Source organism: Vipera berus, assembly GCF_964194415.1.
Source record: "Vipera berus genome assembly, chromosome: 3".
Classification (NCBI taxonomy): Eukaryota; Metazoa; Chordata; class Lepidosauria; order Squamata; family Viperidae; genus Vipera; species Vipera berus.
Genome location: NC_138204.1, coordinates 14,755,289 through 14,771,432, shown reverse-complemented (window position 1 = coordinate 14,771,432; position 16,144 = coordinate 14,755,289). Strand labels below are relative to the sequence as shown.

Sequence of the window (16,144 nt, the reverse complement as noted above, 5' to 3'; positions counted from 1 at the left end):
ATCACAATCCGGGTGCTTAGCAACTTATTTGCATTTATGATCTGTTTGACAAGCACAACATGATGATGCAATCACCATTTTGATATTCTCTGCCAGCTTCCCCAGTCAATGGGGAAGCCAGCAGGAAGGCTGCAAATGCTCATATTTGTGAAGAGAATTCCCTCTCAGTCTGGGGGTTGGGTGAAAGAGCTGCTTGCCAGACAATCAGTTCTGTACCTCCTTGGATTCAGAGGGAGCTGAAATCCAAGCAGGATTTTAAACCCGAGTGGACAGGTTGCATGGTAAGGAGCATAAGGTGCCTCAGGGAGGTGGGGGAGGTCCTGGCAGTCCCAGCAAAAGCCACACATAAGTATCTCTCCACTGACAAGTAAAGTCAATGGGGAAGCCAACAGGAGGTTGCAAATGGTGATACATGGCCATAAAACACTGTAACCACTTGAGATTCACCTAACAGTATCAACTGGTACTGTTATCTTAAGTTCATGCAGTCATGTGACATCACACCTTAAGATTGTGTCACCTAGTGATAGAGTTCCCAGTCCCAATTATCACTGATGAGCAAGGACCACCAGTATAGTCTGCTATACTAATATCTATCTAAACTGGAAATTTAAATGTATATTCCTATCTACAGACTTTTTTCTATGAAACAATGAATACACCTTTCTTAAAATCTAAAGAGAAAGATGAGTATGCAAGTTGAACAGTTCAACTCCAACTGACAATTATGATCTGTGATAGCCTTGGGGTCTCAACTAAATAGAGCTATTTAGTCATGTGGCAGAGTATGATTATAAATAGAGAACAAAACCATGGATTTTGAGTTTAGGTTAGCTAAATCCTATAATTACAGCCTATTTGTTACTATCAAAATGAACAGAATCCAAGAATCTTCAAGTCACAAGATTCTCATTAAATCAGCAAAAATCAACAGGTTTTTTGTTGCAAACATGCTGTTACAAATGGAACAGGAAGAATCACGGAAAGGTTCTACCCAGCTCTTCGTAGTTCAAGACAAGAAGTTCCAACTCCTTAAACTAAATGCAACTTTTTCTAAGAGCACACAGATGCTTTAAGGAGTTGTGAACAAGCATTGTTTATATTATATGTTTTAAAGCAGGGGTTCCCAACCCCCAGTCCATGGACTGGCACTGGTCCGCAGCATGCCAACAAGCGGGCCACACAAACAAAGCTCCATCCTTGGGATGCAGACAGTATTCAAAACCACACCCCCTCTTGTCTGTGGAAAAACCTTTCTCCATGGCATCAGTCCCTGGTGCCCAAAAGATTGGGGACTTCTGTTTTAAAGCACCTTTTTGCCTTCAGATCTAAAGTACTGCATAGCATTGCCACAGAATTGTTTTAAAATAAGGTCCTTTCAAATGAAAGAAAATTGATAATTTTTTGATAGAAGATACAGAGAGGGTAAAAGAACATGACTTAAAGCACAAACCAAGAACTTAAGTTAATATATGGAGAACTGAAATATGGAGCAAGTAATAAATACAAAGCAGCTGAATTTTTGATAACTTATTACTGCAGCTAACATTAGAAACATTAATAGAAGGTTGAGAAAGCAATTATGAGATCAAACTATAAAATAATAACTATTTCAAAGTAAACCCAATTAATTAATGGGATTTAAGCTAACATACACATAACTGAACTATGGAGCAAGTAATACAAAGCAGCTAAATTTTTTATAACATTACTACAGCTAACACTGGAAACATTAGAATGCTGAGAGAGTAATTATGAAATTAAATTATAAAAGAGTTAAATACTTGGGGATACCTTTCTCACTCTGTTTACATGTAAACTTACATGTACATATGCATGCAATTGTGTGTGTTGTATATGTGCACAGTGTTCTAATTGCTTTAAACTGCTTCAGTTTGCAAAATATTGGGAAGCTAGGGTTTGCTTTGGGTGCCTTGTCTTCAAGCACACCCACAATGAGATAAGTGAACCTTGTTTCACTTCCCCATGCCATCTTCAAAATGAGAATCAGATCTGATGGCCAGAGCTCTGCATAGAAATCTCACACCTCTAGATATGACTCTGCCTTGGAAGGCGAACACAGTACAGAACCTGGAACTGTCCCGTTCCTTTGCATTAAGCTAATACAGTAAGTTTGCTCTGAAAAGGATCATAAAGACAGCACTCACTAGTGACCCCACCATTTCCTGTCTCATGACCTAGAGATGAAACACATCCTTTGAGAACTTTGTCTTAAAGGATGTCTAATGTACACATTTTCTCATATAGAAAGGAATATTGTTAAGATGATGTGTATTAGACAAATATGATCTGAACATAAAGTCTAAGTTATGCTTACAATATAAAAACTTGACAGATTTTGATTTAGAATGTAAAATTTAACTCTCAAGACTTTAACTTTCAAGACTTTTTCTGCTATGTATTCTAAAATGATCTGTAATTAATATATATACGTATACGTGTGTGTATGCATGTGTGTTTGTGTGTATTCATTCTTTTGAGAGCGGGCATCAGATTTTAATGTGTGCCAGTGTGCTTATAGAAAAAAAATGACAATAAAGGTTATTTTTAAATTTCCTTAATTTACATTACAATGCTATATATTCACAAAAATCAAGTGTTAGTATTATAAAAATCAACAAAAGCAAACTCAGTACTGATCTAACAAGGCTGCATTTTAAGGACAGCACCTTCAATGTACAATTACTTCCTGCAAGTTTTTCTTTAAACTTAATTGATGCTGCAACCACTGTTTTTGCCAGTCACAGAAAGCAAAACAGAAACAAGTATGTAAAAATAGAGGTAGATTCTGTTTTGCAGCATGAGTATCCCAAATAAATGGTTACTTTTTCCTTTTAAGTATTTATAGGATGACCCAAACCCTTTCTTTCACCTCTCCACTTTAAAGCTAATACTATAGGGATTTACACAGCTTTTTGTTGTTTATTTAAAGGAAACTGGAAACTATACTGTATCATAAATTAAAACATATCAGAATCTTTATTCAGATCTCTCAACATTGCAAAAGATTAAGATGGCTTTTCAGATATGTGATTACTATCCCCAACATTTCCAGCAGACTAAGATTCATATAACTCCATGTACCTATCTGCTCACTTGAGGCCCACCTTCAAAAAGCTAGGTTGCTCAATTAAGCCAATGACATTGACAGTTATGGATTTCAAACTGGAGTAGTCAACCTACACAAAAAGCCTCCAGTATCATTCAAAGCTACACTTTTAACATTTAGCTTCTTCTACAAATAGCAGGTCTCCTAAACTGAAGAGAGGAAGTAGCGACTTCCTAATCTTTAGACTGTAATCCTCTTCGACCTCTCTGGGAGGGATTTTAACAAGCAAAGTCAGAGCTCCTCTGGGAAAGCCACCACCACGATTTCACTGTCATTTTCCTTTGTGTGTGTGTCTCTGTGTGTGTCTCTGTGTGTGTGTGTGTTTTTAAGAAAAATTTAAAACAAGTTACTCACAATCATCTAAGTCATCCTGCAAATCCACAAAATACAAAGGGATCCCTACAAATGATGAAAACAAAAGTAAGAAAGAGAGAGAAGACACGCGAGGGGGGCGGGGCTGTATTACTGTTGTTGCTCCACAAGACCGGGGGAGGGAATTTGGGGGAGGGGGGGAGGCATAAAAAGCACAAATGAAAGCCTGAACAGCAGCACATGAAACAAGCCCCTAGACGCCAAGGCACCGCCATCTTCAAACAGCCTCCGACCCCAAGCAGCAGAAGACATTTAAAGCTGGCGGAGGAGAGCAGGGGAGAGAAAGTGAGAGAGAGAGAGAGAGAGACGGGTAAGCAGGTCGCCACAAAACAGCCCGCGAAGAACCCCACCCACCCACCCCCAGCCCCACCGCTTACCAGCCATTTTGAAAGGCGCATGGGTGGGGAGGAGACTGGGGCCCGGAGAGGACGGCCGAAAGGAGGAGCTGCCGGCTATCCCGGTCGCCTGGGGCAGCGCCCTGCCTCCGCCGCTCGCCCGAAATCAAACGTCGAGGGCGGTTTCCACAGACCGAACCTCTTCCCCGCCTCTCCTCCTTGGCCCGGCTTGCCGTCCTGAGGCAGAGCAATCGAACGGCGTGGCGGCCGGGACTGCGCGCAGCCGAGGCGCCGCGCGAGAGAGCGAGAGAGGATGCCTCGCGCGCCAAGATGGGCGTTCCTTCCTTCCTTTCTTTCCTCCCTCCCTCCCTCCCGAATTAGGTCACTGGGAAAGGAGGCGGAGCGCCGTCACGTGACGCTCGTCGCGGGGCTGTCCAAGATGGCGCACGGCCTGTGGGTTCTGAGGAGAAGGAAGAGGCGCCTTCACCTGTAGACCGGAGCCCAGGCAGGGCGCAGGCTGGTTCTTTGGGCCCGCCCTGCGAGGCCTCTCCTTTTCGGACGCCTTTCTCCGGGGATTCCGCTGGGCAGCTGCGGGGCGGCTTTTCCATGTGAGTCCCGCGAAGGGTGATGGTGTGGCCGGACGGCGCCCGCGGTTCCTAAAAGCGGCGGCGGCGACCCCTCCTCGTTCTCGAGCGATGGCTTTGCGGGAGCTGAAAGTTTGCCTCCTTGGGGTGAGTGGAAAGGGCGGGAGAAAACAAGCGTGGTCTTCCCTTTTCTCTTTTTGTTAAAGCTGCTTTGAAAGTTCGTTTTGGATTTTCGGCGGCGCCTTGCTCGGAAGAAGGAAGGGTGTTTGCTCTCCATGGAGCTCGGCTGTGGTTTTCTCCGGTAATCGCTTCGTTAGTGGTGGGGAATCATACCTTAGAATTGGAGGTCGTCTGCTTTCCCCCCCCACCCCTTCCCCAGAGAAGTGCCTTAACAGCTTCACCCCAGGTTTCAAAAAGGCGTATCCCAGGTCAGTCTTTTTAGGATTATCGTCCCACAGCCCTTTGGCTTCTGAAATTAACAATATGGATTTGGGTTGTGACGCTCCTTTTATTTATTTTTCTCATCTTTTCTTTTTTAACTTCAAACAGCTCCTCGTAATGCAATTATTGAGAGTCCAGCCTGAGCTCCTTCTGTAGGAGTTCTTTTCAAATACCTACTCAAGGCTGCGACTTTTTTTAGAGGTTTTGTTCTTTCTTGGAAAGGAAAAAGGTATTTCGTAATTTGTTCCCCAACACTATTCCACAATAATTATTTGCAATATTTCTGTAAAAAAACTGCTTAAAACATATGTGAAAACTCCTGGTTGACAGATTTTGAGAGAAGTTTTAAAAATTCATTTAAAGAGTATGCAACAAAATCCTTTATCTAAAAAAAAACACAGGGTGATGGTTAAGACTACAGGAACATTTAATTGAATGAATCTTATTTCTGAGGAGATAATCACAGGATTTCATTGTAAAAAGTTAATACTTAAATAATGTAATTTGAATTAAAGCCAAATTCTGAGAGAGGTTTATAGGAGAAAAATATACAATTTTCCTGAAAAGCAATATTCTCTGTTTAACAGAATTGTTCTGCATATAAAGGAGTTAGTCAACATTCACTGTGCCCTATGATTGGTACAGATACTCCTTGACTTACAACAGTTCATTTAGTGACTGTTCAAAGTTGCAACGGTGCTGAAAAAAGGACTTGTGACCATTTTTCACACAACATTGCAGCATCCCTGTAGTCATGTGATCAAAATTCAGATGCTTGGCAGCTGGTTCATATTTCTGATTGTTGCTGTGTTCCAGGGTCGTGTGATCCTAAAAAGCAAAGTCAATGGGGAAACCAGATTCATTTAACAACCTTGTTACTAAATTAATAGCTGCAGTGACTCACTTAACAACTGTGGCAAGAAAGGTCATAAAATGGGACAAAACTCAAATGTTTCACTTAGCAACATAAATTGGGCTCAGTTGTGATCATAAGTCGAGGACTACCTGTATAGAATAAGGCAGAATATTTCATATATTATGCATTAAATGGAGATGAATGTGCATATTTTAAGAACATTGAAACAAACATACCTTTCCTTTTTCTTTAGAAATACAGGTAATCCTAAACAACCATTTGTTTAATGACAACAGCACTGAAAAAAATTATTTATGATTAGTTTTCACCCAACCATTGTAGCATCCCCATGGTCATAATTCAGGCACTTGGTAACTAGCATGTATTTATGACAGTTGCACTGTCCCAGGGTCATATGATCACCATTTGTAACCTTCCTAACTGGCTTCTGGCAAGAAAAGCCAGTGGGGGAAGCCAGATTCACTTAATGGCGGTATGATTCACTTAACAGATGCAGTGATTTACTTAACAACTGTGGCAAAAAGTTGTAAAAGGAGGTGCAACTCACTTAGCTGCCTTCTTTCGCAACATAAATTTTGAACTGAATTATGGTTGTGAGTTGGGGACTAGCTGTACCAGCCTTACTGAATCCCAGGATCTTCAGCTAAAACTGTTATAATCTCTTTACAAAAATGTGAAGTCACGACTGCCAGTTCTTTAGTTAGTGTTGGCCTTCATACTCATCAGGTTCTTTCCAAGAACCTAGGATGTTGTAATACAGGGGTGTCAAACTCAATTTCATTGAGGGCCACATCAGCATTGCAATTGCCCTCAGGGGGCCAGGTGGGTATGGCCTGGGTGGGCATGGCCAGAGTGCATATGGCTTACTGAGTGGGCATGGCCAGCTGTACATCGTTCGCATCAAGGGTGCCTATGGGGGCCTGGGCAGGAGCGGGACAGAGCTGAGGGTCTCTGGCAGAAGGAGGGTCTCTGGGCCAGGGCCAAGGCAGTGGGGGCCGTTCCCTCACTGTTTCCAGGATGGCTTCGTGGGCCACATGAAACCACTTCGCAGGCCAGATCTGGCCCCCGGGCCTTGTGTTTGACATGTCTGTTGTAATATATCCATGTATTGTTGTTATCATTATTTTGTCCTGCCTTTTATATATATAAATCAAGGCACCTCCTATTTACCCATAACAGCAGTCATGTGATATGGATTGGATTGAAAGAGTCACCCAACCAGTTTTTGTGTCTAAGGGAAAACTGCAACTCACAGTCTCCTGGTTTCTAGCCTATCACCTTAACTACTACATCTTAAACTTTTTTTAAAAAAATATTTAACTTTGGCATGAATTTTGACCAGATGCTCAAGCCATTTCTTCCAAAGTCATGACATTAGTGTTAATGATGGGGATGTGGGGTTATTGTTTTTACTCTTTGTCTATTGAGGTTTTATTTTTTGTATGATATAAATTCTCTAAATAAATAAAGTCATAGATGCAACATAAGCATTGGATATTCAGTTGTGAAAAAAACATAGGCTTTTTGTCCAGTTTATCTTATATTTGTACACAAAATAAGTAATTATAGAAACATCACTATACTTTCTCAAATACTTAACTCATACCTGCTTAATGTTTTTCCTCCTCAGGTTTATGAATGTATATGTAGCCTTTCATTAAATAGGGAGAGGTTGAATGAATAACAACACCCTTTACTAACACCCTTGAAATACCTAAAACACCTTCTTTCGTATCCCAGTTGTTTAGTATGCATATTTTTAGGGTGGATCATTTATTTGTATAGTTGTTGAAATTAGTCTCTAGTAAAGTATATTATGTTACTATGTTTACATGGCAAATATTTATTTGGGAAAACATAGAAGTACTGTGTTATCTAAAACAGGGCTTTTCAACCAGTGGTAGGGGTACCACCTGTGGTACATTGGCACCTGGCAGGTGGTACACAACCATCCTAGAAAAGTGGCAGAGGGGGAGGGGAATGAGCTGAACCGGTCGCAGCACTGCACAAGCCTGAGCGAGAGATGGCTGGAGCTGTAGGGCTGTCAAGGCTCAGCGGAAGCGCCAGAATCAGCGCCAGGCTTCAGCGGAAGCTCAGCGCTGATCCTGGTGCTTCTGCTGACCCCAGAAGAAGCGCCGATCAGCTGGAATGTTGCAGCATCTCTTGTGATTTACATTCAGATACTTGGCAACTGATTCATATTTATGACAGTCACAGTGTCCCAGGGTCATGTGAAGTGACCAAAACCTGCTGTAACTACCCAGCAGAGGGGGGGGAAATAAAAACCAAACACAGCCCCACCCCACCCTACCCCCGCTGCCAATCCTCAACAGAAATGGTCACAACAATGAAAACCTTGGACAGGTAGAAGAGCGCCACTGGGCGGGCAGGCAGGTGTCTTGCTCCGCTGTTGCTTGGAGGGCACTTTTTTCAGTGCCATTGTAACTTAGAACAGTCACTAAGCGAACTGTTGTAAGTCGAGGACTACCTGTACTTCATCTATCTATCTATCTATCTATTTATTTATTTATTTATTTATTTATTTATTTATTTATTTATTGTCAGTCATCAGGTTTTTGACACCTTGCTAGGCCAGGGCTTTTCACCCATTGTACTCCTTTTAGGATATGGCAACATCCAAGTACCACTAGTCGCCTAGCAAGGTGTCAAAAACTTGATGACCTCCTCCCCCCCAAAAAAAGAAAAGTGATGAAGTACAGGTAGTCCTCAATTTACAACAATTCGCTTAGTGACTATTCGAAGTTACAATGGCGCTGAACAAAATAATATGACAATTTAATGCATATTTACTCAGAAAGTTCAAAATTTTTGTATAGTATAGTAGCTTTGCTCTATCATTTATTATTATAAATTTTATAATAAATTATTACCCTATGTTATCTTAGATTGTTGATTATAGTAGATTCAAATAAGGTGCAGGTAGTCCTCAACTTCTACCCACAATTGAACTCAAAATTTTTGCTGCTAAGTGAGACATTTCTTAAGTGAATTTTGCCCCATTTTACAACCTTTCTTGCCACTGTTGTTAAATGAATCACTGCAGTTGTTAATAGCATGTTTGTTAAATGAATCTGGCTTCCCCATTGACTTCGCTTGTCAGAAGGTCGCAAAAGCTAATTTCTTTTTCCAAAAAATATCTTGATCCTGGAGCACTACAGCCGTCATAACTATGAGTCACTTGCCAAGCATCTGAATTTTGATCACGTGACCATGGGAATGCTGCAACAGTTGTAAGTGTGAAAAATGGTCAGTCACTTTTTTCAGTGTTGTAACTTTGAACGGTCACTAAACAAATTGTTGTAAGTTGAGGACCACCTGTAATGTTTCTGGTTCAGATATTAAGTTGCTAGTTGACATTTTAAGAACCCCTCTTTATCTCTTTAATTGTTTCAAATGATATTCACTGGATAATGTTTAGATTAAGATATTTTTTGTAAAAAGAAATTGATTTATCCAAATTCATAGAGGTTGGGTGGAAAATGCTGAAACTAGAGCTCTTAGAAATACAGATAGGAAGATTGAAGCTTAAAATTACCTGTTTCATTTCTCTTTAAGGACACAGGTGTGGGCAAATCAAGCATTGTATGGCGCTTTGTAGAAGACAGCTTCGATCCAAACATCAATCCAACAATTGGGTAAGTATCTAAAACCAGCCTCTGCCTACTGGGCTGGGGCCCCAAGGAGGAATGGCATCTTGGAGGTGGTTAATGGATTAGATACTTGTTCCCTTCTTCCCAGCTTGATTAATTGAATTTTATCTGAATTTTAAATGTTTGGTTTTTATTTATTATTTTAAGATTTTCTATCCTATTTTAATTTTATGAGTGTAAGCTGCCTAGAATCACCTCGGCAAAGTGGGCAGCATAGAAGTTTAATAATAAAAATAATAATAAAAAACAGAAGTTCACATAAAACAATGAGCTAGAAAGCTAAGAGTTATATAAAGTTTGTTTTTTCATAAATTTATTAAAAGATTTTAGTTACAGTAATAAGAGCAAATATAAACTAAACTTGCTGACCCCACCACATGGCCGGACACATGCAGACAGATGGTCCCCCAAGTAGCCAGGCCCTGTGGCATGAAGGGCTTTATAGATGATAACCAAAATCTTGAGTGAAATCTAGAAGCCAACTGGCAGCCAGTGCAGTTCTCAAAGCAGCAGAGACATCATTGCACATGCTACTGCATTCTGGACCAGCTGTATTTTCCAAGTAGTCTTAGGGCAGCCACAGGTAGGGTGCATTTCAAGAGTCCAATCAAAAAGGAACCAAGACTTCAGTGACTATCTGAAAGACTTCCCAGCCTAGGAACAGGTGCAACTGGCACACTAAATAAACCTGTGTGAAGGCTGTCTCAGCCACAGCTGCCATCTGCTCTTGTACAAGAGCTGTGAGTCCAAGAGGACCCTCAGATTTCACAATAGTCTCTCATGGACAACTTCAATATAATTAATGACTAGATAGAATGTCCTCAGAACAAGGGAGGGGAGGGTATGTCAAAGAAACAATGTCACTTGACTTGTGGGATTGAAGTGTTCTATCCAGGCGTATACAAGCAGGCACTGGATCAGGACAGCATAATCTGATCAAGACTGAGATGTGCAATTGAATATCATCAGCACATTGACCTTACCAGTGGTTCATGTAGATGTTAACAAAAGGGTAGAGTGTCAAGCCCTATTGCACCCCACAAGTCAGAGGCTGATAATGTGACCTCTTACCCCATCAGCACTGAATGAAGCTGGCAAGGTTTTATATTGGAGTCAGCTATCCTGCACAACTAGTCAATTATCTTAAATAATAATGATAAAAGGGTTGAATACTGGCAGAGCAACTTCAATGGAGATGACTTTTATTACTGATTATTGTTGGATGAAGTGCTATAAAATAATATTTCCATCTAGAGTTCTTCAGGGTTTATGATAAATCATTCATTGATAAGGATCAAATTCTAGCTGAAGAATGAGAACTTGAAGAATTCCCTTGAAAGAAAAAATGGGTACTTGTTAATTTTACCTTCTGTAGCAGGGGTGTCAAACTCAATTTCATTGAGGGCCGCATCAGCATTGCGGTTGCCCTCAAGGGGCTGGGTGGGTATGGCCAGGGTGGGCGTGGCTAGAGTGGGTATGGCCTACTGGGTGGGCATTGCCAGCTGTACATCGTTCGCATCAAGGGTGCCTATGGGGGCCTGGGCAGGAGTGGGACAGATCTGAGGGTCTCTGGCAGAAGGAGGGTCTCTGGGCCAGGGCCAAGGCAGTGGGGGCCGTTCCCTCACTGTTTCCAGGATGGCTTCGTGGGCCGCATGAAACCACTTCGCGGGCCGGATCCGGCCCCCGGGCCTTGTGTTTGACATGTCTGTTCTGTAGGAATAATATAAATAATATTTACAAATATTTCTAGAAAGAATAACCATTACTGATATTCTATTGTTTTTGAGAAATGATTGTGCCATAACACATTTTAGATTACTATAAACTATTATATTTGGTATATTTGGTCATGGGTCTTGCCACCTCTTATTTTGTAGATAATTAGTGTAGAAGTTATACTGTCAGACTGCTGCTGCAGATTCAACACAAGCTGAAGTATCTTTACATTGTCAGGCTAATATACAAATGTTTTCTTTGTTACAGACCAGTAAAGTCTCCTTGTGTTTGCGCATTTTGCTTTTAACTGACTTGTATCATAGATATGTCATTCTATTTCAATAAATGTTCCTCCAAACATGCTACCTTCAGAGGAAATCAAGAGCCAATTAATTCACTGGGGAAAAAAGAAATAAAATTTACAATTATTTCTCTAATTGCTTATGATTGATCATTTGATCTACAATTATCCTAAATTTATTTCTAAATTCTAAAATATAAGGTTCAAATAGCAAATTAGGGGTTGCCTAATTTACATAGGTTACTAGCAAATACACTAAATAAGGCAAGATTTGCAAGAACACCTATATCCTGCTATTTCTACCTGTCCCATGAAACCTAATAGGGTGGATGTGAGGTCCCTTCTATGAAACAGCGTCATGTTTCCCAGGCTGAGAATTCTAATTTTAGCTTTAATCTTAATTTTAACTGGGGTTTTATTTATGTAGGGACAAATATAATTTTTTAAATCTGTTTTTAACTTTTGTATCTTTGTTTTTTAATCACCCTGTAAACCGCCCTGAGTCCTTCGGGAAAGGGCGGTATATAAATGTAATAAAATAAATAAATAGCTTGTAAGCCGCCCTGAGTCTTCGAAGAAGGGCGGGATATAAATGGAATTAAAATAAATAAATAAATAAATAAAAATAAATGTAGTAAAACCTAGAATGCAGAACTTCTGTCATCATGTCTGCCCTTTGGAACAAAATAATAATAATAACCCCGCCCCCGAGTAAGATGGCTCCAAATCTGGGTTATCCCCAAAGCATTGAGATTGTTATATGAGTACGGTACGACCTTGGCTGTGTTACAATATGTTGTGCTTCTTGTAATTTTTATATTTTATTAGTTACTTCATGTTTTTAATTCTATGTATTTCCTTGTTATGAAATCTGCTAGTTGAGCAGCCATATAAATCATTTCAATAAACTGAACTGAATACTTATTAAGCCATTTTTGAGAGCAGTACAGAAAATTATTTTGGAAAATGAATTGCGAATTGAAATAAAAAAATTAGTGGCTGTTCCCATTACTTTACAAACATTACCCTAAAGATTTCAGAAAAATTTAAATCTTATTTGCATTCTACATAATGCCAGTTTTACTGTTTCATTTCATTTGTTTAAACTGCTAATTTTAACAATGTAATAGTTGGAATACTTCTGTTTTTCTGGATAACATCCTGTACTCTAATACCATTGATGTAAGATTCTTAGCTTATATGAAGGCTCAAAGGCTTCCTGTATGGTCAACCACAAGTGCCTATTTCTCCAGTATCCACCCCCCATCCCATCCCATCTTATTTCCACATTCAGTCACAGTACGCATAGATATTTGGAGAACCTGAATTTATTTTTATTCCACCTTTATTTTATTTTTTAAATAACCAAAGACAGCAAATATCCTTAGTACTCCATCCTCCTCCTGTGGAGGGTTGTGGTTGGGTGGAGGGTTGTGGTTGGTTGGAGGTGGGGGGTAATCCACCAACTGTTGTTCAGGCCAGGTCCAGGATAGATCGCGTAGAGAGGGAGCCGGGGTCGGCCATCTCCGGAGCTCCAGAGCGGGTCGTGGGATTGCCTATTCCCACGACGATAGGGAATGGCAGCAGGTGTAAGATCAGAGGGCCGTACCGACCTCCGGGAGGGCATCTCCGCTATTTACAAGCGGTGAGGCGCTCCGACCCTCTGTCTTCGACCCGAGGTTCTGGGAGCGGGGATGTGCAGCCACCTGAGCTCCGGCTGGTGTACCTGAATGCCAGGTCCGTTGCTAACAAGGCTCCTCTCGTCCGGGATCTGGTCGAGGGTGAGCATGCGGACCTGGCCTGCATCACGGAGACCTGGTTGGGCCCAGAGGGCGGTATCCCCCTGGTTGATCTTTGCCCACCAGGCTTCCAGGTGCTACACCGGCCTCAGACTCAGGGTAGGGGTGGGGGAGTGGCTGTGGTTATGAGGGAGACCTTATGTCCGCAGGACGCCACCGTTCTTCAGATAGTCGGGTGCGAATCTCTCTTATTGAGGTTTGGTCCTAGGGCGCAGTTGGGCTTGCTGCTGGTGTACCTTTCGCCTAGTCGCGCAGCAGCAGCCCTGCCTGAGCTTCTCGATATCCTCTCAGGGCTGGTGATTGAGTTCCCCAAACGTATGGTTTTGGGAGACTTCAATCTACCATCCCTGGGAGGAGCATCTGAGTTAGCTCAGGAGTTCATGGCTTCCATGACGGCCATGGACCTGACGCAAGTAATTCATGGACCGACTCATGAGGGAGGCCACACCCTTGACTTGGTTTTCTTATCTGGTCGGTGGTTAGATGATCTTGGTGGGGGCTCCCCAATTGTTATGCCCCTGTCATGGACCGATCATCATCTCCTGCGGCTGGTCTTCCGTTTTGCCACTCCCCACCGTGGGGCTGTTGAGCCAACCAGATGGTTCCGCCCCAGGCGCTTAATGGACCCTGAGAGGTTCCAGGCAGCACTGGGGTCCCCACCTGCCTCCTCAGCTCACAGCTCGGCAGATGCCTTAGTGGAAGCCTGGGAAAGGACAGCCACGGAGGCACTTGACCGAGTTGTACCCTTGCAGCCCCTGACCCGGCGCAGATCCCAATGGGCTCCATGGTTCTCCGTGGAGCTCCGGGAGATGAAGCGTCGGAGACGGGGCCTAGAGAGCGTTTGGAGGTCCAGCCGATCTGAATCCGACCGATTGCGACTAAGAACCCATATTAGGTCTTATCTCGCAGCGATGAGGGTGGCGAGGTCTAACTACTTCGCTGCCCTCATCGCGTCTGCAGATAATCGCCCGGCCGCCCTGTTTAGGGTGACCCGCTCCCTCCTTAATCAGGAGGTGAGTGAGGAACCCTTGCAGGGGCATGCCGAGGAGTTTAGTCAACATCTGTCGGACAAAATCGCTCGGATTCGGACCGGTCTGGACTCCGACTGGGCAGCATCGGACGATCATGACACGAGCGGTCTTGTCAATGTTACCTGGGAGGAGTTCGATCCTGTAACTCCGGAGGAAGTGGACAGGATTATGGGGAGGCTGAGCTCCACCACATGTTTATTGGACCCGTGCCCTTCCTGGCTGGTTTATGCAGCCCGGGAGGGGACACGAGGCTGGTTCCAGGCGGTTATATCTGCCTCTTTGAGTGAGGGTAGTTTTCCCACCGCCTTGAAAGAGGCGGTGGTAAGACCTCTCCTGAAGAAGCCTGCCTTGGACCCGGCTGTGTTGAATAACTTTCGTCCGGTCTCCAACCTTCGCTTTCTTGCGAAGTTTGTTGAGAGTGTGGTGGCGCATCAGCTCCCTCTGGTCCTGGATGAAGCGGATTATCTAGACCCGTACCAATCAGGCTTCAGGCCCGGGTACAGCACGGAGACGGCATTGGTCGCGCTGGTGAATGATCTCTGGAGGGCTCGGGACAGGGGATATTCCTCTGTCCTAGTCCTATTAGACCTCTCAGTGGCTTTCGATACCATCGACCATGGTATCCTGCTGTGGCGTCTCAAGGGATTGGGAGTGGGAGGCACGGTTCTTCAGTGGTTCTCCTCCTATCTCCTGGGACGCTCGCAGTCGGTGTTGGCAGGGGGGCAGAGGTCGACCGCGAGGCCTCTCGTTTGTGGAGTCCCTCAGGGGTCGGTCCTCTCGCCTCTCCTGTTCAACATCTACATGAAACCGCTGGGTGAGATCATTCGTGGTTTTGGAGTTGGGTATCATCAGTATGCTGATGATACTCAACTTTTCATTTCGACCCCAAACCACCCCAGTGATGCCCTCGACGTGATGTCCCGATGCCTGGAGGCGGTCCGGGTCTGGATGGGGAGGAACAGGCTTCGACTCAACCCTGACAAGACTGAGTGGCTGTGCGTACCGGCATCTCGGGATATTCAGGATATCCCACCCCTCACTATGGGGGGTGAGTTATTACCTCCTGTAGATAGGGCTCGCAACTTGGGAGTCCTCCTAGATTCACAGCTTTCCCTAGAAGACCATATAGTAGCTGTGACTAGGGGGGCCTTCGCCCAGGTTCGCCTGGTGCGCCAGTTGCGGCCCTATCTAGACCGAGATGCCTTACGTACGGTCACTCATGCGCTCGTGACCTCTCGTCTTGACTACTGCAACGCTCTCTACATGGGGCTACCCTTGAAGACCACTCGGAGGCTCCAACTGGTACAGAATGCAGCCGCGAGAGTTGTATTGGGAGTTTCCCGACACTCCCATGTCACACCTTTGCTCCGCGAGCTGCATTGGCTTCCAGTTGTCTTCCGAGTGAGGTTCAAGGTGTTAGTAATGACCTACAAAGCCCTACATGGCATGGGTCCGGAATACCTTGGGGAGCACCTGCGGCCGGCGTCAACTTCCCTCCGCCCAGTACGCTCCCACAGAGAGGGCCTCCTCAGGGTGCCACCGGTCAAAGAATGCCGACTGGTGGCCCCCAGGGGGAGGGCGTTCTCTGTGGGTGCACCGGATTTATGGAACCATCTTCCGGTCGAGCTCCGGATGGCGCCCGATCTCCGCTCTTTCCGGCGCGATCTTAAAACCCATCTCTTTAAACAAGCTGGCCTGGCCTGATGGGACGGGGTGGGATTTTATAAATGGACTTCAATTTTAATCTGTATTAATTTATTATGGGCATTGTTTAATTACTTTTTAATAATTTTTAATTTTTGTATCTTGTTTTTATGTATTGCCCTGTTCACCGCCCTGAGTCCTTCGGGAGAAGAGCGGTATACAAATTAAATTAATAAATAATAA

At 43.5% G+C, this 16,144-nt stretch overlaps 2 protein-coding genes across 7 annotated transcripts in view; one reads left to right on the top strand and one right to left on the bottom strand.

Annotated features, from left to right (window-relative positions):
* LOC308665734 (serine/threonine-protein phosphatase 4 regulatory subunit 1-like) overlaps positions 1–4,143 on the bottom strand; it is a 38,059-nt gene extending 33,916 nt beyond the window's left edge. For 2 of the 3 annotated variants that reach the window (XM_081323889.1, XM_081323891.1), the window contains exon 1: positions 3,880–4,143. In XM_081323889.1, coding sequence (XP_081180015.1) covers positions 3,880–3,886 — 7 coding nt within the window. In that variant the 5' untranslated portion in view covers positions 3,887–4,143. Of the gene's footprint in view, positions 1–3,484; positions 3,529–3,879 lie in introns of those variants that run through there. The other variant, XM_081323890.1, reaches the window with a different exon arrangement.
* A 134-nt stretch (positions 4,144–4,277) lies between these two features.
* The window catches only part of RAB22A (RAB22A, member RAS oncogene family), a 50,242-nt gene continuing 38,375 nt past the window's right edge, over positions 4,278–16,144 (top strand). For all 4 annotated transcript variants that reach the window (XR_014026205.1, XR_014026206.1, XM_081326035.1 and 1 more), the window contains exons 1-2: positions 4,278–4,568; positions 9,316–9,395. Coding sequence is in view for 2 of the 4 variants with exons in the window: in XM_081326035.1 (XP_081182161.1) it covers positions 4,533–4,568; positions 9,316–9,395 (116 nt within the window). In the remaining 2 variants the exon portion in view is untranslated. The remainder of the gene's footprint in view (positions 4,569–9,315; positions 9,396–16,144) is intronic.